The following is a 21797-nucleotide window of genomic DNA, read 5'->3' on the forward strand; positions in this document are numbered from 1 at the left end:
CCTGTAAGCCTCAGTCTCACCCAAGACAGCTGTCTCATTGGTTCCTGAAGAGTCCATAATGGCAGGAAGGTATGGTAGTGGGCAGAGGAAGACATGGCAGCTGGAACAGGAAACAACTGGTCTCATTTTGTCTGCACACAGCAAGCAGAGAGGTCTCTACATGTCCTTAAGATGGCCCTCCTACCCATTGTCCAGATCTAACATTCTTTCTTCCTTTCTTTGGCAGTGTTCTCTTGGAGGAGGGATGGGAGTGTCCTGTTTAAAGCTCAGCAGTTACTTGTTCTCAGCACCTTGACCATGAACCCTTACATTTACCACTGCTCTGTAAAGAGAAGCATCTTTGACCAAGGCTGAGGTCAGCACTAGTGTCTGGATAGAAACAAATATTTAGGAGACAGTCTGGGATTGCCATTATCCACCTATACATGGCGCCTCTATTCAGAATCTGTTTTTAAAGTTGTTTTTAAATTAGCTTATGAAGTAGTGGGTTTCCATATGACTTCTTACTTCCTTAATTTTGGTTAATTCAGTTGTCAACTTGCCACAATCTAGAATCACCTGGGAAGAGAGGCTCCAAGCTGGGGTGTCTAGATCAGGTTTTCCTATGGGCATGTCAGTGCATGGTTGTCCTGATTCCATTATTTGCGGTGGGAAACCCATCCTGAAAGTGGGCTGCACCACCCCTGTGAGTTTGAGTTCCAGACTCTGAGAGGAGAAGGAGGGCTGAGTGCTGGCAGGCATGTGTTCTCTCTCTCTCTCTCTCTCTCTCTCTCTCTCTCTCTCTCTCTCTCTCTCTCTCTCTCTCTCTCTCTCTCCTGCTGCTGCCTACTGGATGTAACTAGCTCAGCTTCCCCTAAAAATGATGGACAGGAACCTGGCACTGTGAGCTAAAATAAGCCCCTCCATGCCCTGTTGCTTTCGTCATGGTATTTTATCACATCAACCTAACGGAAAGTGGGACACCATATTCTCCCAGGCCACACCCCTCCCTGTTGAAATCCTTCGTGTTCCCTCTATTCTCACATCACATGTACTCTGCCACCTGCGTCCTCCTGGCTATTTTTTTTTAAGTTGGAAGAATTTTTTTTTATTGCTGCTTCAGTCTTGCGGCTGGCTGTGGATCTGTTTAAATCACTTATTTCATCTTGGTTTAATTCTGGTTGGTCATATGCATCTAGAAACTCCTCCATTTATGTTAGATTTTCCAACTGTCTAGAATATGTGTTTTTTAAGGTTGCTCTTAGGGTTTTCTGGATCCCACTGGTATCTGTTGCTGTGCCCCCCTTTCAGTTCTGATTTGATTAATGGGAGGTATTCTCTTTCGTGCTTTCTCTTGGACTAATTGGCGAAGGGCTTGTCAGTCTTCTTTATCTTCTCAGTGGACCAGCTCTTCATGTCATTGACTCCCTGTATCATTTCTGAGCTTGTTCCTTCTGTTCTGTTTAATTTCCGCCCTGATCATAATTATTTTTCGCATTTACTGCTTTGGAGTTTGGTTTGTTCTTATTTTTCTTCCTTTTTCTTTCCTTTTTCTTTGTTGTTGTTGTTGTTGTTTGAGGCAAGGTTTCTCTGTGTAGCCCTGGCTATCCTGGAACTCACTCTGTAGACCAGGCTGGCCTCAAACTCAGAGATCCACCTGTATTAAAGGTGTGCGCCACCACCTCCTGGCTGTTTTTGTTTCTCTAAGTGCTTAAAGTACATCATTGTGTTGTTTGAGTTCTCACTGTTTTTCATGTCAGTATTTGTTTTTAAGACTGCCTTCCTTCTGTCCCATAGCTTTCTGTGTGTGTGTGTTGGCCTTTTAATTCCATTCTAGAATTTTTTTTTACTTCTTATTTGGTTTCTTCAGTGATATATTCATCATTCAATAGTGTATTGTTTCAAAGCCATGAGTTTGTGTACTCTCCACAGTTTCTATTGTTATTACTATCTAGCTTTATTTCACTGCTGTAGAGGCTGTGAGCTTGCCGTGGAGCTGAGACCTTGCTGTGGGGGTTGTGGGCTTACCATGGGGTCAGGACTGTTGACTTTCCTCAGGCTGGCCCTTCAGCTGTGATTTTTGCCCCATTTCCAACCCCCAAGTTCCCACCCCCATCTCCTCACCCCCCACAACCACACACCCCATTGATGTTGGTTAAAGTTAATTAAGATGTTTCAAGTGCTGAGCTGGCCACATGGGCTGGGCAAGCCTAGACCTTAAAGGCAGCCCCCAAAAAGCCGATTTGCCAAACTGTGAGCTGTTTCTGCCCCGAGTGTCCATAAAGGGGGCTGGGATGGTTGGGGGGTGAGGCGTGAGGGAGGCACATTGAGGTAACAAGCAACCAAGGCTGGGGGGGGGGCAGGTGGCCAGCACCACTCTGTCACCTAGCCAGGACACTTTTCTTTTGCTTTCAGAAACGGGTTCTATTCCTGACCAATGACTATTTCTTCACGGACATCAGTGACACACCTTTCAGGTGAGGGGATAATGCCACACAAGCCAGGGATTCGAGACAGAGTAGAAAGACCACCAACTCATGATAGAACTGTCAGATCTGAGAGTCGATTCTTTCTTACCAAGTTAGCAATTCTGTGCTTTTAGCAAAAGATCCTAGTTAGTCATCATTCAGGAAATGAGATCTAGATGGGCTTTGCCAGTGTGGCTAAATGTCCAATTCTGCAGCCGAACTCTTAGTTTGAATCCCAGCTCTACCACTTAGAGGCTTTGCGACCTGAGTCAAGGCACTTAACGTCCCTGTGCCTCAAATGTGTCATCTGAGAAATGTGAACGATGATTATAGCAGCTACTTCTTGACTATGTTGATGATGTCATGATACAATCTACACAGATGTCGGCGGCGCAGAGTGGTAGGATGAGAGGATGAAAGCAGAATAGCGCCAGGGTTCCCGCCATCATTTCCCGGCACAGTGCAGCTTCCCTGCTCCGACTGCCCACTAGAACACCTGAGAGCGGCTCAGGATTGCCATCTCCTCAGCCCAGGCAAGCTGATTGTGCCAGGACTGGGAGGCAGAGCCCAGGCGCCACACCTTCTCACGCTCCAGATTCAAATCTAGTGTGCTACCAAGAGATGAGGCTCAGTGGACAGGGACCTCCTAGGGGGATCCTGAGACCCCTGAACATTTCAGGTGGTCCCTGGAAGGCCCCTGAACAACATTTCAGGTGGTCCCTGGAAGCTCAAGAACTTACTTACTCCTTAAGTAACCTGGGAGCTTCAGGAATCATGGTCTGTGGCGTTTCCAGGGCCCTCCTTGGGAAGAGTGACTGAGAGACTAGCAGTACCTTCCTGGTTCTCAGGGGAATGACCTGTGAGGCCAGGATAAAAGAGGAAAGCTAAAAAGGTGTGCCATTGCCCTGTGTCCAAAAGCTCCCTTGCTTGGTGAGCAACTAGCTGGAGCGGATGTGACCAGTGTGCACACGGCGCCCTTCTCTTCTCTCTAGCTTGGGAGTGGTGCTGACTAGAGGCCATGGAGAATACATCCTCCTGGGAAATACATCCGTGGAGGAAGGTAGGTCAAGCCACGTGCTGACTGTGATGTGGTGTGTCGTAGGGGATTCACTCTCCCGGTTGCTGAGCAGGACCAACCCAGGGTGGAATCAGGGTGAGCACTTCCCATCAGGTGGGGGGGCAGAGAAGGGCCTCACCCCTATCCCAGCTGCCCATGACCCCAGCTGCCTGGGCACCTTGAGGGAATCAACCTTCATAAGGATCTAGATATCTCAGAGAGCCCTGAAAGATGGGACATTTCTATGTCTGTCCATTCTTCTTTCTTATCCCTGGGGTACACCCCATCACCTCATCATCCTGCCATCAGTCTGGTCATAGTTCCCCCTATCCCTAGACAATCATAGTGGCCTCCAGCTGTTCACCCTGCCTCTGTCTCTGACTTCATCCACAGAATCTAGAAAAGCCTCCCCTGGTGTTGTCCCGCCGACTCCCCCAAGTTTACTCTCTTAAGCTTCCTACCCTTCAAAAGATGTGCTGAAGGTCTGACTCTTAGAAGCTGTGGCTGTGACCTTCTCGGGTAGGGTGTTGGCAGACGTAATCAAGCCAAGATGAAATCATTAGGATGGGTCAGACTCCTGAGATTGGTGGCCTTAGAAGAAACAGGCAGCTGAGGACTAGAGCAGTGACTTGGTGGTTAAGGGCACTGGCTGCTCTCGCTAAGGACCGGGGTTCTGTTCCCAACACCCACGTGGCAGCTCACAATTATCTGGAACTCCAGTTCCAGGGCATCTGATGCCCTCTTCTGGCCTTGCACATATGGTACCTAGACATACATGCAGGCAAAACATCCAGACACATAAAATAATAGTAATTCAAAAATTAAAACTAGACAGCTGAGGGAAGGGGCCTCTGTGGTGGCAGACAAAGAGGAAGCACACAGCATAGTGAGCCCCGGGGCAGGGAGCTGGCTACCAGGGAGCGAGGCTGCCCCGAAAATCTCTCCTCTTGGCCCCTCCCTCCAGCTCACCCTGGCCCTATCGGATGCCAGCTTCCCAGGGTAGCCCTACCCTGTCAAGGTGGTGTGCTGACGCCTGCAATGTCCTTCCACAGCAAGAGGCCTGCTTCTGGAGCTCGCCCCCCCCCCCCCCCCCCCCGTCCTCAGTCACCAAGCCATTAAGTTCCCTGGGCCCTCCGTGTGCCTCTTCTTCCTCCCTCCCACTGCCCAGTTACTCCCTATCACATCACTGCACGTCACAGAGGGAGCAGTCTGTCACCCACTCGTGAAGTCACGCAGTCTTACCTCATGTTTGCCCAGTCTCTTCCGACAACTTCCCAAAGCTTCATTGAGCACCTACTTAAATGTTTGAGCACTGAGCTACCAAGAGCTCGTTCGCTCATCCCTTCACCAAGTGTACGGAGTGCACAGTCAGGCTAAGAGCCCAGCGAGGCTCCAGGGCTCGCTGGGCAGGCACAGCCCACCCCAGGCTCATCTCTGGCTGGCCACGGCAGCAGCCATGCTTGATAAAACCAGAGAAGACAAAATCACAGCTTTCAAAGTGTTAAGAGTGTGGGGCTTGCAAGACACTGGTATCTAAAGAGGTTTAAGGCTGTGGCCACGAGAACCTGTATGCAGCAAGATGCTAAAGGCATGCTCACAAAAGCCCTTCCTGCAAAGGGGTTTGCAGACCTGGGGTGTGTGCCCACAGCCACAGGGTATCAGCCTGAGTATGGACTCTGCTTTCAGGCCTGCATGACTTGCTTCACCCGGATCTGACCCTGGCCAGCGACTGGTAGGCAAGGAGGTAAAGGGTTGGAGGGAGAAAGCGAGGGTTTGTGGTAACATGTGCTCCCTGGGCTTCCAGGATCTACTGCATCACGGATATCGACCCAGACCACCGGAAACTCAGCCAGCTGGAAGCTGTGGTCCGCTTCCTGACAGGGATGGATCCAGGCCTGGAGTGTGAGTATCCGAACCCATGCCTCTGTACTTGTCCTCTGGGTCCCAGCAATCCAGGGCTTCCCAGGGGTTGAGAGTACTATCCACCTGTCCTGGGATCACAAAGGTGGCTGTATAAAAATGAGAAACCCCAAAGAAACAGTCAGAGCTGGCTGGGGCAGTGGGCATGCAGGACATGGGCATTCTAAGAACTAGAGGCCTGTACCAGGGATCCTCATGGCAGAGGCCAGGATCTCCTTTAGCCCCCTCAGCCCTCCCGCTTGTCCAGTCTAATAACCCCACCACCTTAAAGTGGTCAAGGAGCAGACGCTGTCTTGAAGTCCTCAGTTCTGCCAAGCATAGCATTTGGTCAGGCGGTCCCTTCAATCCTTTGGTCTGAGAGGATTTTCCAAGTCTAGGCACTCAGGCCTCTGGCCAGTTCACTTGACCGTGGTCCTCAGCAAGCCTCTTCCTCCTCTTCAGTGGTCCTGCTCCATATATGTTCTCCCCATGAAAAGACCATCTCCTGAACCGACCTACCAGGGCATCCATCTATCTCCCCATCAGTCAACAAGGCTGACGAGAGCATGTGCTTGCACCAGACCTGGGGCAAGGACTGAGATACAGACAACCCAGCCAAGGCCCGGCACTTACAGAGCTGGAAATTTGGGGGAGAAGCCAGGCAGTGATCAAGGCTGCATATGTATGTAGTGTTACAATCATGACAGGTGCCGTGGATGGAGTGCTTCGGAGGGGGGTGGAGGCAGGTGAGGGTAGGGTTACTAAAGACAAAGAAGATTGATTCCAGGTATCTGGGATCTTCTTTGAAGGCAATGAAGATATTTTGGAAGTACATAGGGTGGGTTATACAGTGGTGTGCATTGAGTTGAAGACTGTAAGTTAGTTTTGTGCAACATACATTTCACTTCAATGAAAAATTAAAACCATTCTAAGAGAGAGGGCAGAGAGTGGCATCTGTGTAGAGTGGAAGAAAAGCAGCCAGGCCAGGGAAGCAGCAGGCACTGGGCCAATGAGACAGGGCAGCTTTGAGTCAGCTCATGCCTGCAGCACCCACAGCCACCAGCATGTCCTGCATCAGGGAGCAGAGAGGGTGGGAGCTGACACAGGCCGGGCAGGCCCCGGCTGGATCAAGAGACTATCTAGACTCCACAGTGTTAAACTGGAAGGGCCTTCAATGTCAACGCACATCTATTCTGTGGCTGAGAATCTGAAGACAGAACAAGAGGGTTGATATCTTTCTGGCCACTCAGATGGCTTTAATACCCAGAGACACCAGCCGGAGTCTCATCCTTCTCCTGACTCCGACAGGGTAGGGGGCTGTGCGGCGGGCATTGTTGTTGTTATTGGACAGACGAGTCTCAAACTTGCTCTACAGCCAACGATGACCTCCAGCTCCTGAGCCTCTGCTTCCAAGAGCTGGGATTCCAGACTCGCACTGCTACCCCTGAGCTACACCTGCAGCTTCCAGGAGCTGTGCTGTTCCTAATGGGGTGGGGCCTGGGGTGATAGATGACGTGTGGCTGGTTCCTGCGACTTTACCCCCAGGTGATGAAGAGCTGGTGCGGGAGGTGCTGTTTGATGCAGTGGTGACGGCCCCCATGGAAGCCTACTGGACGGCACTGGCACTCAACATGTCTGAGTATGTACGGGAGGGGTGATGGCTTCAGGAGAGCAGGCAGCACATCCGGGCATGTTCTATCCCTGACTGAGTCAGATCCCTTGGAAAGACACAACCCCTCCTGAAGGAACCACGATGAAGACAGGGACATGGGGATATGGTGGACCCGGGGGTGAGAATGGCCTTCACACCACTCCAGTAAAGCAGGCTACACACACACACACACACACACACACACACACACACACACACACACACACACAGCTCCTCACTCAAAACCACCAAGTGCAGCTTTCCCAGCCACAAGCCTTAGTTCCCACTGCAGCCCTGTCAGAGCCCTGGGCTGAACGTGTTTTCTAGGTTGGTCTCTCACTCCCCAAGAAAGGCCCCAGTAAGTGCAAGACTGACAAATGGAGATGTAGGCTACCACAGGCTTCCCAGACCCCGAGATTTCCCCAATTCTCTGCTGGCTTTTTCTTGCTGACATTGTGTTCCATGGCTATACAGAAAATTGGGCGCCATGTACACAGCATGAGAGGGGGGGTGACATTAATGAGGTAAGGTCTGTAGCTCTTGCTTCTGAAGAGGAAGGTTCAAAAATCATAGATGTCAAGCCTCCCTAACACTCCGGTTCACTGATGCTCCTCTGACAAAACAATCTCCTATTTTTAAAAGCACGTGTGCAATGTGCTCCATTTCCGCAAGAGAGGGCCAGAACACAGTGTCCGTGTGCATGTCCTCCACATGTGCACCCGGTTTCCACGGAAGGCTGTTCAGCAAAGGTTCTGAGGGCTGTTCTCTGGTTAGAAAAGGAGGTCACTGAAATGGAGCTTGAACTGCAAATGTTTCTGATGCAACTTTGAACCATATAAATGTAGGTATACAGAACCGTATAAATGTAGGTAAACCTAGAATGAAGAAAATCTATAGGGCCAGACACTAGCACACAGTGTATTGAAGGGAAAATGTTCTTTACTAGCTTCTGTCTTACCAAAAATTGGTCTGGTGGGGGCTGGGAAGATGGCTCCATAGAGTGTTTGCCACACAAGTATGTGGACCTAAGTTTGGACCCCCAGAACCCACATAAAAAGCCAAGCATAGTATCCCACTTCTGTAACCCCGTACGGGGGGTGGGTAGAGATAGGCAGATCCTTAGGGTCACTGGCCATCCAACCCAGCCCAGTCAGCGAGCGCCAGGGTGAGTGAGTGACCTTTGTCCAGAATAAACAAGGCAGAGAGCAGTTGGAGGAAACACTCAACATCAACCTCTGACCCCCAGGTGCATACGCACATGCACACGCTCACACAAACACATGCACACACATAAAATTGAAAGCCAGCATGTTGTGGAGGTTGGAGGCTCTCCCACTGAAGATGCGGACCCGCAGGCTCCATCCCATTCCGATACAAAACGGTGAGAAAGCTCTAAAGCAGCTCGACAAGACTTCTAGCCAGTGAGAACTGGAGAAAGAAAATTGTCTCTGTTTAAAGGTGACATGAGTGGGGGGGGGGGTGCAGATGACTCCATGGTAGAGCACCTGCCTAGCATGAGGCCCCAGGCTCCATACCCAGCATGGTAAAATCAATAAATATTATATACCAGGAAACTTCAAAAGAATAGGAAAATCACTATAGCCAATAAGAGAATTTAGTAAAGTGGAAGGTTATACTATCAATGTTAAGAAATTAATAATTCCCCGGGGCTGGAGAGATGGATTAGTGGTTAAAAGTACAAATTGCTCTTACAGAGGCGTTGAGTTTGGTTCCCAGCCCCCATGCTCAGAAGCTCACAGTTGCCTATAACGCCTGCTCCTGGGGATCTGACGCCATCTTCTGGCTTCCATGGACACCTGCACTCACATGCATATACCCACACAGATACATATTCATGTATGTTATTAAAAATAAATAAAATCTTATTTTAAAAATTAATAATACTTATGCATATAAATAACCCCCCCAAAAAAGAGATGCAATATGAAAAGACTTCTTTAGGATGGTAAGAAATAAAAATATTGTTCTAGAACTGTCAGAACACATTGAGCATACAGTGTGAGAACTGCTAAATGAAACATTGGGCCTCGGGCACCGGCCTGTGATTCCAGCTACTCAGAGAACTGAGGCAGGAGGACTAAAGGTTCCAGGCCTGCCTGGGAGACAGGGTAAGATGCTGTCTCAAAAAGCAACACAGGATACAGCTCAGTGGTAGCAGACATGAAGCCCTAGGTTTAATCTTGGAATGTAGGGGACTAGGAAACAATTCTCTAAGACAAAGAAGTAGGCCTGAGCACATGGAAAGACTCATGGTGTCTCTGAGTAGAAAGACAGACACCATGAAGCTCCTCCCTGGTGTAGACTCAAAGGGAATGCCTTTGAGACTGTCTCTCTGTATCCAGGTGACTGCTTGTAAAGTTCATTTGAAGAACAATCAAGAACAGCCCAATGTCTCAATCCAGGGGATGGTCCTACCTAGATGTAAAAACACTATCAAACCTCTGCCCATCCTGAATTGCGGTGCTGGTACCCAAAAGAGCAACCAGGCCCAGGGGGTTCACATGTGCACTTGTGCATCCCAAGGCACTGTGTCACGTTAATGAGGGAAGATGGGCTTAACAGCTGGTGTGGCGGCCAGCGGGACTAGCAGCGCTGGATGGGTCCACACTCCTGGATGAAGTGATTCATATTCACAGGAAAGAAGTCACGTCAGTACTAACAGATACTGTGATCCAGCTGTGTTAAAGTCTAGGCGTCAGCAAGCCTTCCTAATGCTGACTCGAAGCTCAGAAGCAATGCAAGAATGGCTGATTAACTTAACAACTTGGAAATGTCTGTATGAGCAGGGTGCAAAGAAGGGATGAGCTGGGAAGCTGCAGCCATGAGCAGGTGGAGGTACCATCTCTGCAGCTACAGTGTGGACGACAAAGAACTTCAGGAACAGACAAACAGAAGCATAGAACCGTACAGGGACAAAAGCCAAAAGAAAGGCTCAGCCCTTAAATGTGTGTCGACCCAGATCTGAATAAAAGAAATGTATATAAAACCACTCAAGATGGCACCTCTTGCATCCAGTGCAACTGAATTTGGCAGCATCCACAGGACACTTAGCAAAAGTATGTATGCTGAGAGCAGAAACTGATAAACTTGTGGCCTGTGCTTGGTTACCATGCTGCTGGAAAGGATGCTGGTGTGGCTGGATGTGGGTTAGGTCCCACTACATTAGCATCATTAGGAGCCAACATTTCCAACAAAAGGAAAAAAGAGACACAAGTTCCAAAACTCAAAAGTGTTTATATATAAAAGGTGAACATGAGGGGCTGGAGAGATGGCTCAGTGGTTAAGAGCATTTCCTACTCTTGCAGAGGACCTGAGTTCAGTTCCCAGCACCCATACCTGGCAGCTCACAATTGCATATAATTCCAGCTAGCTACAGGAGATCAAATGCCCTCTTCTGGCCTCTGTGGGTATACACATAAATAAAAATAAAACCTTTTTTTTAAGATGACTCTGAATTGTACACATTCACCTGAGTTCCAGATCTATTTTCTCTTAAAGCGATAAAGAGGCTGCCCCTAGCCTGCCCTGCTGGGGGACACAGCCTCTGGGGCACCCAGCTGTCACAGGGATTGGCAATGCAGGTCCTCATTAAAGTGAGTCTGGGGACATCCCTGACTATAGGACATGGGCAGGAAATGAGCCAGGTGAACCGGGAGCCTCCTGTCACACCAAAGGGAGAAGCTAGCAAGACTAATGGGACTCAGAGGTCCCTGGAGAGAGCTCATGAGCCAAGGATGGGGTGAGAGCAGAGGGCAGCCATGCCTGCAATGGGCTACACTCCAGAGCCTGCATCTGTGAAGAGACTGGAAGACAAAACCATTCATCAGCCACCTTTGAAGGTGTAAGACAAACACTGATTTAAACAAGCAAGAGCATCAATTACTTATCTTGTCTCTTCTGTACCAATTGTTCCCTAGGATATAGTTTTTCTGTAAGGAAGTAGTTCCAGTAAAAGCAAACTAAAGACAAAATTGGAGGGGTGTGCCTGTGAGTATCCCCCAGACAACAGTGTGCATTTGCCTGTCAGGACCAAATTGCCTGTGTATTCGCTTCATAGCATTGTGATAAAACAATACCAGAGGCAAATATCTTAGGAGAATGTTCGTTTGGCTTCCAAGTCTGTCGTGTGTCAGGCTGACCCATAGCTGAAGGGCCTATGCTGAGGGAAATACATCATGGCGTAGTGCAATGCTTGTGGGGGTGGAAGGCACCAGGGTCCCAGGGTCCCCCTTAAGGACGGCCTCTCTCGCTGGGCCTCACTTCTCAAAGGCGGCCTCCTGGTAGGACCACCCAGGGAACCAAGCCTTTCATAACTGGGACTTTGAGGGACATTCACCCAAACCATAGGATGTAAACGCTCATAACTGGATGCAATCAGCCCTAGAGGTCTAAAAGGTAATTTACAAGAAATACGAGGGACAAAAAAAAAGTGTGCTAAACAATACTTTAGCAATTGACCTCACCTGGACGGGTGGTCTGGTGTATGCAGGAGGCGGTCCACAAGAAGAGAAGCCGGGAGAGGAGACCGAGGTTTAAAAGGCTAATGACTGCCACGGGCATGGAGTTCCCTTCAGGGGTGACAATAAATGGTCTAAAGTCACGGCGACAATGGCTGTGCCGTTTGCAGAGTGCTCTAAAAGAAATACACTTCAGACAGGGAAACGATATGGTTCCTGAACTGTAGCTCCAAACCAGGAAGAGAGAGAAGCCCTACTAAGCCACTGCCTGAATAGACCACAGTAAGATTCTGATTCGCCAGCTTAAACTCACGGGGCACTGGGCTGTCTGGTGACACCGGGCGTCGTGGATCTTTTGGAAGGGTATATGGCAGTGGCACTGAGGTGTTTGCTTTAGTTCCTTACGTTATAAGTTAAGTATTTACTGATTAAACACCTAGGATTTGCTTGAGAATATTCAGTTGCTGTGGTGCCTTAGGAAGCCTGGGTTGATGTTTACAAAGCTAGGTCATGGGAGAGGTCAGTAGACTCCAAGAGCAAATTGGATTGGTGCTTTTTAGAGATGGCGACCCCAGGGTCTGACCCAGTACAGCTAATGTAGGGTGCTGGTACCTGTCACATTTAAACCCTGAGTCACCCAGACACTCACCTGCAGAGAGGCCCCATTCTCTCTAGACCTTCCTCTCCAGGGACTCCCTGGACATCTAACCAACTGTTACCCAGGCCTGGTGCTGTCCCTGGGTACTGCCAGTGTAGACCATCCCTAGCCTCCGGTCCCTGGCAGTGAGTTTTGTCCTGCCTCATGCCCTCACAGAGCCCGCAGACCCAGGTCCTGGAAGGGGCAGTTTACACATTGTCATTGCTTTGCCTCACAGAGCATCGGAACCTGGTGTGGAGGTGGCCTTTCTGGGGACCCGGGCTGGTCTCCTAAGACGAAGTTTGTTCGTGGGTTCTGAGAAAATCTCTGATAGGTGAGTCCTGGGCACCCTGGGGTGTGGGGCCTCTGGGAGGGAGGAAACAGACACAAGTCTTGGGTCCCCTTGAGGGATGTAGAACAAAGATGGTCTCAGTATGCTGTGTCCTGTGACTCCATGGAGGGCAGAAGACTGGGTTTCAAAGACCAGAACAGTAAAAGGAGCAGTGGCCCACTCGTCTTAGCGTGCCGTGGAGACCTATGGTGGCCCAGGAGAGGCCTATATGAGTCTGGAAGTGCAGGTCAGACATTCCACTTACAGGTATAGCAAAGGGAGGCAGGGATTGTGTCCTTCCCTGGGTCTAGCCTGGGCAACAGTTAGGTGTTCTAGTCATCCCTCCTCTTCCGTGGGTTCTTTCCCCACCCTGGGAAGGGGCTATCCTTGGAGTCCTCACTGCACACAGATCAGAGTGAGGGTCTTGCCTGCTCCGGAACAAATTTACCATTGCCCTGTCCCCAAGTTGCAGGCCCACTGCAGCTAATGGCTCCCGAGGATTGGGATTTGCTCCCCACCACTGTGGGGCATGCAAGGCAGAGGCCCCAGGTGAGCAGTCCTCGGTCACTGGGTGTTTTGTGTTTGCCCATGTCCAGAGATGGTTTGGGTTGTCGCCCTGGGAAAAGTGGAGAGATGACCATGGATGGGAGCCAGGGGTGCTGTTGGGTGTCCTCGTTGCTCAGGACAGCCCCTGAAGCAGTCATCCAGACCCACAGACCCTACTAAGCAACGTGCAGGTTGTGGGAGAGCCCTGCTAGGGACTCCGCATACTGCCCAGTCCTCCGCCCCACCCCTCAGTGCAGCTGCTCTCCTCTGGATGATTCTGCATAGAGGGCAGGAGCCTAGAAGAGGGCAGGAGCCTAGAAGAGGGCAGGGTAGTCCCACTTGCTGTCCTAAAGTTCAGAAGCTTCAGACACTGGGGGACAGTGACCGCTGAGCTGATGGGAGACTTTAAATCCCCGTCTTTCCTCCCACTCGCTCACTGCCCCACTCACTGCGTCCCAGCGCATTCAGCCACGGAGCATCTCCGTGCCTCTCTCAGGACTCAGTGAAGAGTCCGCACACGCTAAACAGGGTTGGAGGCTTTCTAGGAAAAGCAATTTGCAGGCTTCCCCTCTCCTTTCTTCTTTCCCTTCCCTAATCCCCAGAGAGCTGGGGACAGGAAAATGGCAGCGTCCTAAAAGGGCTTCTAAGGATGGGAAGACAGGGCAATGCCAACAGGCCTTCCTTGAGTGGTCAAAGACTCTGGGGAGCTGGGAAGCAGCTGCCCGAGGGGCCGCAGGTGCACTGTGTATGCCAGAGGACTCCCTTTCCCTGGACCACGGTGCAGCAGGCGACCTGGGGACTGTGGAAGAGCAAATCTGCTTCCAGAGCCGGCAAGCCACTCACTCACACATCAGTCCTCTCCCTGTGAATTCCCCACAGGTGCCTCTTAATCTTGCGCCCCGCCCAGTTTCGCCCACTTCCTAGTCAGCTTCTGGACCAGCCTCCCTCTGTAGGATTGTGTGCGCTCAGGGAAAGCAAACCCATAATTAGCAAGGAAAAGCTGCTCGAAACGGAGACTAATGTTGCACACCAAAAGCCTTCCGAAGTAACCATTTAGGGCAATCTGCGCCTCTTTACCGAAGTGATAGAATAGACACTATGGTTTCCTCGCTCAGATCTGCCAATGAGCCAGATAAAAAGAAATTATCTATACCCAAGGGAAGTGTACTTTATTGGTAACACATCTGTATATTCCCGCTCTGCTGGCCTCCCCTTTCACCAGATGTTCCAGTGTGTTTTGCTTCTGGAAGAGGCAGGGATCGCCTGGAGCAATGCCTACTTGGGAGCTGATGGTTGTTTTCATTCTTTTTTGTTGGGAGATCTTGAAACGGGTCCTGTCATGTAGGCAACATAACTGAGGACCGTGGACATCTTCCCTAGTCCTCAGAATGCTGTGGGTGGAAGTCTTTCCTACCTACAACTCGGCCAGTGCAGACGGGAGTCTTGGTCTTGGCCCAGCCAAGATGATCGCATATGGCACAAGGAAAAGGGACAAATGTCTTCTCAGATTTGATGAGGCACCAATCCTATTCTCGCAGGAAGTTCCTGACACCTGAAGATGAAGCCAGTATTTTTACCATGGACCACTTCCCGCTGTGGTATCGTCAGGCCTCTGAGCAGTCCCCAGGCAGTTTTGTCTTCAATCTCCGCTGGGAAGAGGGTCCAGGTAACCTACACCTCTGTGCTCTTCCTCAGAGTGGGAGATGGGGCCGGGGTGATAGGGAAGAGAAGAAGACCCCAGGGCTCCTTTCCTGCCTTTCCTCCTGACACTGCAGCTTGGGACACGCCTGGTGTTGCACACAGAATGTAGGACTGTGTGTTCTCATCCCCACCCAGCACTCAAGCTCCAGCGTGGAGCAAAGGAAAGAGATCTGACCCAGAAGCCAAACACGCTGACTCTTGGCCCACATTCCCCATGTGAGGTCAGCAGGGTTGATCTTGATCACCAAGAGGCTTCTGTTTCTAAAAACCAGAGCGGCTTCAAAGCTTCCGTAGCTGCCCAGATGAAAGTCCCAGGCTCCGCCTTAGGTCTTAACCATGTGGCTCTTCCCATCTCCACTCCCCTCAGGTTACCCAGAAAGCAATTCCTGGGACCTAAGGGAGACAGCCAGGGCCAGCCAGCAGACCCCCACAGCAGAGCCAGGCCAGTGGACAGGGAGGAGAGGTGGTACCAAGCTGAGGACTCCCACTCCCAGCCCTGGTCACTTTGGAGGACAGCAGGAAAGAACACCAGGACCTTCACTGAGTGTGAGGAAATCAGACAACTGAGAACCCAGGAGGGCTAAGGCCCGGTGCAGCCTTGCCCTCTTAGCTACCTATGAGGAAATGGTGGCCCAGAGAGGCTGAGGATCTTATCCAGGGCCCAGGAGTCTAAGAAGCAGCAAGTATCCACCAGGATTTCACAAGGGGGCTAAGTCCAATCCAGAGGGACTGGGACTTAGACAGTACCCAGTTGTGGAATGGGTGATGGGGTGGGCAAGAGGTCAAGAGGGCAACAGCAGGCATCTCAGGGATGGCATCTCTCTCTCTCTCTCTCTCTCTCTCTCTCTCTCTCTCTCTCTCTCTCTCTCTCTCTGTGTGTGTGTGTGTGTGTGTGTGTGTGTGTGTGTGTGTGTGTACACATCTGTGTGTATGTATGTGCATGAATTGACGAGGGTGTTCAGGAAGTGGTGGCCTGCAGAAAAACACCACTGTGTGTGTGCAGGTATGCACACATAGGGACAGAGGGACGGACACACACACACACACACACACACCATGGAGAGCTGCGCCGGGGCTGTGAGCTTCAGGAAGCCAGACTTTCCAGGGTTCTCCCTCTAGGCTGAAGGCAGCAAGGGGGACGTCTGCTCTCCACGTCGAGCTTCCTTACTATCCACTGAGATGTCACGGCACCCCATGCCATTCTCTCCACCCACACAGCCGTGTCTAACGTGCCTTACAGACATGTCCCTGCTAAAACCCCGTGGCAGAGGTGCTGTTGATGCTCTCTCCTGGGGAGAAGCGAGGGCTCAGAGACGTTCTCTAACCCTCACGCACGTAGCTCAGCACAGGAGCCGTTTCTACAGCAAGCTGGAGGCAAGCTAGGGCCGAGTCTGCCCCACTGAAGTCCAGGTTCTCTTGACACCCTAGATACAGGGCAGGAAGCAGAGTGTGAAGGAGGTATTTTCGCGTTCTCATGCCCAGGACCCACAAAGGAGGTACTTGAGGCCAAGCTGAAGGTCTTCCCATGCTGTGCACCTGCAGCAGAGAGGCAGCTCCTCCCACCATGTGAAGGGTTCCCCTCAGGAAAGACACCCACGGGACTCCATAGATGTTCCCGGGTGAGACCCTGGGCCCCGCCCAGCCAGGGTGACAGCCCCACCCCACCCCACCCCCACCCCACCCCCCGCCGCCTGTACTGTCACCAGGACTGCCTGCTGGCTGCTAGTGGAAGCTTTATGTGTCCACGAGGTAGGAGGGCAGGTGGGTGGGGGAACTGAGCTGCCAGGAGAAGAGAGAGAAGCTGGCAGCCCAAAAGGGGACTGCCGAGGAGGGAGGCAGGAGCTCTCTCCCTTCCTACACCCTTGCACACTCGCTCAGCCCAAGCGCACGCTTAAAGCCACGTGGACACTTCTGGGCCTCCCATCCTCCCCAAGAGAAAGAAAATAATTTCATTTCAATAGGCATGGGGGTGCCGAGGAGGCAGAGGCAGCGAGGGGCAGCCTCCTGGCTGGCCTGGGGTCTGGAGGATTGAGTGCTGCCCCCTGAAGTTGTCCCTATAGCTTGAGCCTGTACCACCTGCTGGCACACTGGCACCCGCCAGCGCCGCTGAGGGCCTGGGGCTGGGACTGCCGCATTCCTCTCTCCTCTTCCTGGCCTTGTGTGTGTGTGTGTGTGCGCACACACACACACACACACACACACACACACACACACACACACACGGGTTCTGGGTCATGTGACCGTTGACACAAACATTGAAATCCCCAAGGTCTCCAGAGATTAACTGAGTGTTTCCCACAAGCCTGTGCTAGCTGGAAGACAGGCTACAGAGTTAAAACTACGGAGCCAAGGACTCCAAGGGTCCCCATGTTTATGACTTATAGATATTTCCAGAAACAAAGTGAGAGGTCTGGTCTCCACTGCTACTCTGGTTCCTTTGGCTTTGCCTTGGTAAATTATTGGAATCCAGGACAGCCCAAGCGTCACGAGTCCAGTGTGGTTAGGTTCTTGAGATGTGTTGAACATAGCAAGGTATCGGGGAACTATAAGAACACAGCCAGTGTGCAAGCATGCCTGGCCCCGTTACAGAGGCTCCACTGCTCGGCAATCTCCATGAGGCTCTGAGAACTGGTTATCTATCGCAGGCAGTGTTCACCAAGGGGACATTGGACAGAACAGGACAGGACATGATCTTGGGCCTTGTAATGGAGTCTGACCTATAGGCAAGAGGCCTTCGGAAAACTAGCCCAAGGATGTGGATGGACAGAAGTCAGAATCATACAGCAGCCAGCCAGAAAGCTGCTCTCATGCAGAGCTGACACCACCCTCTTAATCTTGCTCCCAGGACGGCCTGGTTCTTCTAAAAGAAGTGGGAGGCAACACAGGCCTCCTGGAAGCTGGCAGAAAGTTGTAGAAGGGCAGCAGTGAAATGGAAAAGTCATTGTGGTGTTGAGTTGGGTGGCGCCAGCTAGGATCCCTCACAGATGCGTCACTAGCTGCCGGGGTGGCTCATCCACTGCATCTGGCTCCTGAGCAGGGCCATCACTGTCACCTCTCTGCGACTCATAAAGGCAAGGCAGGGTCACTCACCACCCAGGCCTGGGCTGCTTACAGCCTGCCCCTCAACACGAGGTGCAGGTTTGGCCCCCGTACAGGTAGATTTTATTGTCAACTTGACAGCATACAGTCTCCTGGGAAGACAGGGAACCCTAACTGAAGAATAGCCTCGGTCAGATTGGCCTCGATCAGGGGCACAATCTTGTCAACTGTAGAAGGGCCCAGGCTGCTGTGGACAGTGCCATCCCCAGGCAGGTGGGTCTGAGCTGTGCAGGAAAGCAGGCTGAGCACAGACCAGGGAGTGCTCTAGAGAGCAAGCCAGCAGTCAGCATCACTCCATTCATTTCCGCTTCCTGCTCCTGCCTTGACTGCCTGCCCTGACGTCACCGGTCCCTCGGTGACGGTGTGTGACCTGGAAGTGCAAGCTGAATTAAACCCTCTCCTCCCCAGGCTGCTTTTGGTTGTGGTGTTTATCGCAGCCACAGGAAAACAAACCAGGATAAGACAAGGTGTGGGAAGACCGGCTGTGGCCGGGTCCTGCCGCAGCTACCAAGGAGCTAACTAAGCAGGGGCAGCAGGCAGCCGGGTCTGCTGCCTGGAAATGGAGCAAAGTCACGGTGTCACCATGATGCTAGTATCAACTGGCTCAGGCTGGCAGAGGCTAAGGACTGATCTGGCGAGTTCGGATTTGTTCAGATGGGGGGACAGCAAGGGACGACTGTCAGGACACAGTTGAAAGACAGGTGGTGGACAGCAACAGCCCATGGCAGCACCAGGACCCTTCCCCCACCCTGCCTAGTTTAGGGAGCACTTATGCTGGAATTCCTATTTGCCTCCTATTCCAAGAAAGAGGTAGACTCACACTCTAAGCCCGCCCCTGCCCCCGACCCCCACAAGCGCGCCCTGCAGGCACAGAGAATAATGATAATTCTCATTTTCCCAGACAGCCCAGGCAAGCCAGTGGTGGTGAGGGCCAGTACAGCAATCGCTGTGACAGTGGATGGGAAGACGGCCATTGCAGCAGGTAGGCGCTACCCTGAACCACTGTGGTGGGAGCTACCAGGCAATGTCAAGGTGAGGGCTGGCAGGGCGGAGCTGGCTCGGCTAGAGCACCTGTCTAGCTGGCCTGAGGCCCATTTCCATCCCCAGCACCACACACACACAGGAAGAAAGAATAAGTTGCCCTGGATATAGGGATTCTAAATTTTCCCAGGAGAGAAGCCGGGGAACGGAAGTGGATGCTTATGTCATTTTGTTTATAAAAACCAGAAAGATTCACCGAGTAAAATGAAGCTCAGCGAGGTTAAGAGACCTGCTCAAGGTCACACAGGGCAGGGACAAGCCAGGCTTCCATCCTATCCCTGGGACCCTGCTTTCCTAAGACATTACCTTGAGCCTAGACCGGGGCTCATGACTCTGCACTTTCTACCTAGAATTCGGGGTAACCAGGGGAGGCCATATCACAGACGAAGAAACTGAGGCATGGAGCAGTCATTTGCCCAAAGTCCCACAGCTGGTAGTAAAGCTAGAACCTGGGCCCAGGCCACCTCTCTTTGGGACCCAGAGTCACTCCTGTCCTGAGTTTGCCTCCGCTTGCTTCTAGAAGGAAAGCACCCAGTGTCGTCCCGTCCCGTCCCCCCCCCCCCCCCCCGCCCCCCAGCTTGGCCTGACTTTGCAGTTTCTTTCTTTTCTTTTTTTTTTTTTTTGGTTTTTCGAGACAGGGTTTCTCTGTGTAGCTTTGCGCCTTTCCTGGGACTCACTTGGTAGCCCAGGCTGGCCTCGAACTCACAGAGATCCGCCTGCCTCTGCCTCCCGAGTGCTGGGATTAAAGGCGTGCGCCACCACCGCCCGGCGACTTTGCAGTTTCTTGATGGCTACAACAGGACTCAGCATCTGTCTTCCTCTTTGAGCCTCTGTGATCATGCCCTCCACATTCCTCAAGAAGCTGTGCAACCCATGGTCACTCAGCCTGGTGAAACTGGGGTACCAGGCACTTGTCTCATACCCCAGGGGCCTGGCCAGATAGGAGGTCAGTGGAAGGCAGAACCCTGGCCTCTTCCCAAGGCTGTGAGCATCTAGAGGGAGGAACAGGAGGGGCAGGCCTGAGTTTCCTCAGGGAGCCTGTGCTACCCAGAGTCAGGGTTCCTGTGTATTCCCTTCTGGGCTGGGGTAGAAGGTGGCTCGGTGACATGTCCACTCCAGCATCCCTGGCAGTCTGTAAGGAGACTCCAACCCTGTAGACGGGATGTATTACATCCCAGCAGCCCTTCACAGTGCAATTCTTCCAGAGCCATGGCATGCTGATCCCAGATGTGAGGCCCTTATCTCCCTAAAATCCTCCCTAGCTTTAGCCTCAGCAGCCCCGGGGCTACCTTGCTCTGCCTGGAGGTGGCCTTCTTGGCCCTGCTACCTTGACGACCTGGGAAAGGAGAGAAGGGATGTGAGGCCAGGCTGCTGGCTGTGCTTCCCCACACTCCCCAATTATCTGATTTAATTTTTAACTCAGAGCTGAGTTAGAGCCAGGAGGGGTTGCCATAGAAACCATGTCCCAGTGCCTCTGGTTGAACTCCTTCAGACAGTCCCTGTGACGCTCAGGGTGCCTGGCTGTGACAGAAAAAGCATGAGGCGTTAGAGACCTGACACTGTGAGTTCACCTGCATCTCATCCTGTATTTTCCTTTCCCTGGTCCCTGGCACAACCTCCCCGATCCTGGGACCAGCTGGGACCTTCAGCTCAAGGAGGGGTAGGTGGCGTGTCTGCTGGCCCTGGAAGCTGGGGCCTTGGGTGCTCCCCAGAACGGGCTGGCATGCTGCATGGTATGTCAGCAAGGGCTGTGTCAGAGACCTGTCCTGCCGTCTGGAAGAGGCTTGGGTCACCTTAGGGGTCTGGAGACACAGGACTGTTACCCTCCGTGCATCTCCCTCTATGACCCGTGCCTTGGGCTTCAGTGGCAATGTGTGCTGTGCTGTCCTGCTTCTGCAGGGGCCTCAGAGGAGGCCAGATTTGGCTCTGCTACAGAGGGACTAGAGGAAGGTGACCCCCCACCCCACCCTACCCCCCCTCTGACCACACCTAGGAAGAAAGTCTCCCTGGCTGCATGGCTTTGTGTACCCTGAGGGTTCATATCTCTCTGACGACCATTCCTGACTTAGTGAGTTGTCAGCCCAAGAAAGCTTCCAAGGTGAAGAAGGTTCCACGTGAATCTCTTGAAGACAGAGTTCAGAACCACTGGGCTAGAGGCCAGTCCTGCTGTAGGGGTAACCGGGCCGCAGGGAGTCAAGCTTTTCCTCCAGGGCTGGAGCAGCACCCCCAGAGGCGTTCTTGCTTCTCCCCCTACTGCACAGCTGCTTTGCACCCCTAATTCTAGCCCCACTGGCTGAGAGAGGCATATTCATAAGCCTAGCTGTGGGGTGCTTATGTAGTGGGTCCCAAAAGGCCAAGGTGGCATTTGTGAAACTCCAGCAAGGCCCCACAGACCCCAGGTGAGGCTACTAAAAGCGAGGTAACGGGGCAGCCCTTAACCAATCTCCCCACCTCCTGGCAAGACAGGAGTCCTCGGGCAAACACAGGCCATCTCCTCTGCAAATGCAAGCCTCATGCCACATGGGTCTTCATCTGCCCTTGACTGCCAGGACAGATGGGTCAAGAGCTGGATGGACGCCCTGGCTGCAGAGACTAGCAAGGTGTGCTCACCTCACCTCTGATCCACAAGCTTTGCTCTTCCCTGAGACTCACATTTGTTACTGCCAGGCTGGAGCATGGATAGGTTTAGAATCCCAGCTCAGCCCTGCCCAGGGCTTATCACCCTTGTCCTGAGCCAAGTCCTACCCAGGATGTCCTACCGAGTCCTACCTTCCCATCCCTCCCAGCCCTGAGGTCCTGGGTACTGAGCAGGGGGCCCATCTGTCACATGGAGCTCTCTGCATCAGGGTGACATTCCTCTGCAAATGGCTTGGCTGCCTGGCAAAGCAGGGAGACAGGGCACCATTCTCC

At 52.1% G+C, this 21797-nt stretch overlaps 1 protein-coding gene across 4 annotated transcripts in view; it reads left to right on the forward strand.

Moving 5' to 3' along the window:
• Positions 1 to 21797, forward strand: part of Cacna2d4 (calcium voltage-gated channel auxiliary subunit alpha2delta 4) — a 110742-nt gene that overhangs the window by 50622 nt on the left and 38323 nt on the right. For 3 of the 4 annotated variants that reach the window (XM_076567771.1, XM_076567772.1, XM_076567773.1), the window contains 8 exons: positions 2395 to 2456; positions 3440 to 3507; positions 5191 to 5236; positions 5309 to 5406; positions 6949 to 7042; positions 12408 to 12503; positions 14585 to 14712; positions 18748 to 18828. In XM_076567771.1, coding sequence (XP_076423886.1) covers positions 2395 to 2456; positions 3440 to 3507; positions 5191 to 5236; positions 5309 to 5406; positions 6949 to 7042; positions 12408 to 12503; positions 14585 to 14712; positions 18748 to 18828 — 673 coding nt within the window. Of the gene's footprint in view, positions 1 to 2394; positions 2457 to 3439; positions 3508 to 5190; positions 5237 to 5308; positions 5407 to 6948; positions 7062 to 12407; positions 12504 to 14584; positions 14713 to 18747; positions 18829 to 21797 lie in introns of those variants that run through there. The other variant, XM_076567774.1, reaches the window with a different exon arrangement.

The sequence above is a fragment of the Peromyscus maniculatus genome, chromosome 3 (assembly GCF_049852395.1).
Source record: "Peromyscus maniculatus bairdii isolate BWxNUB_F1_BW_parent chromosome 3, HU_Pman_BW_mat_3.1, whole genome shotgun sequence".
Classification (NCBI taxonomy): Eukaryota; Metazoa; Chordata; class Mammalia; order Rodentia; family Cricetidae; genus Peromyscus; species Peromyscus maniculatus.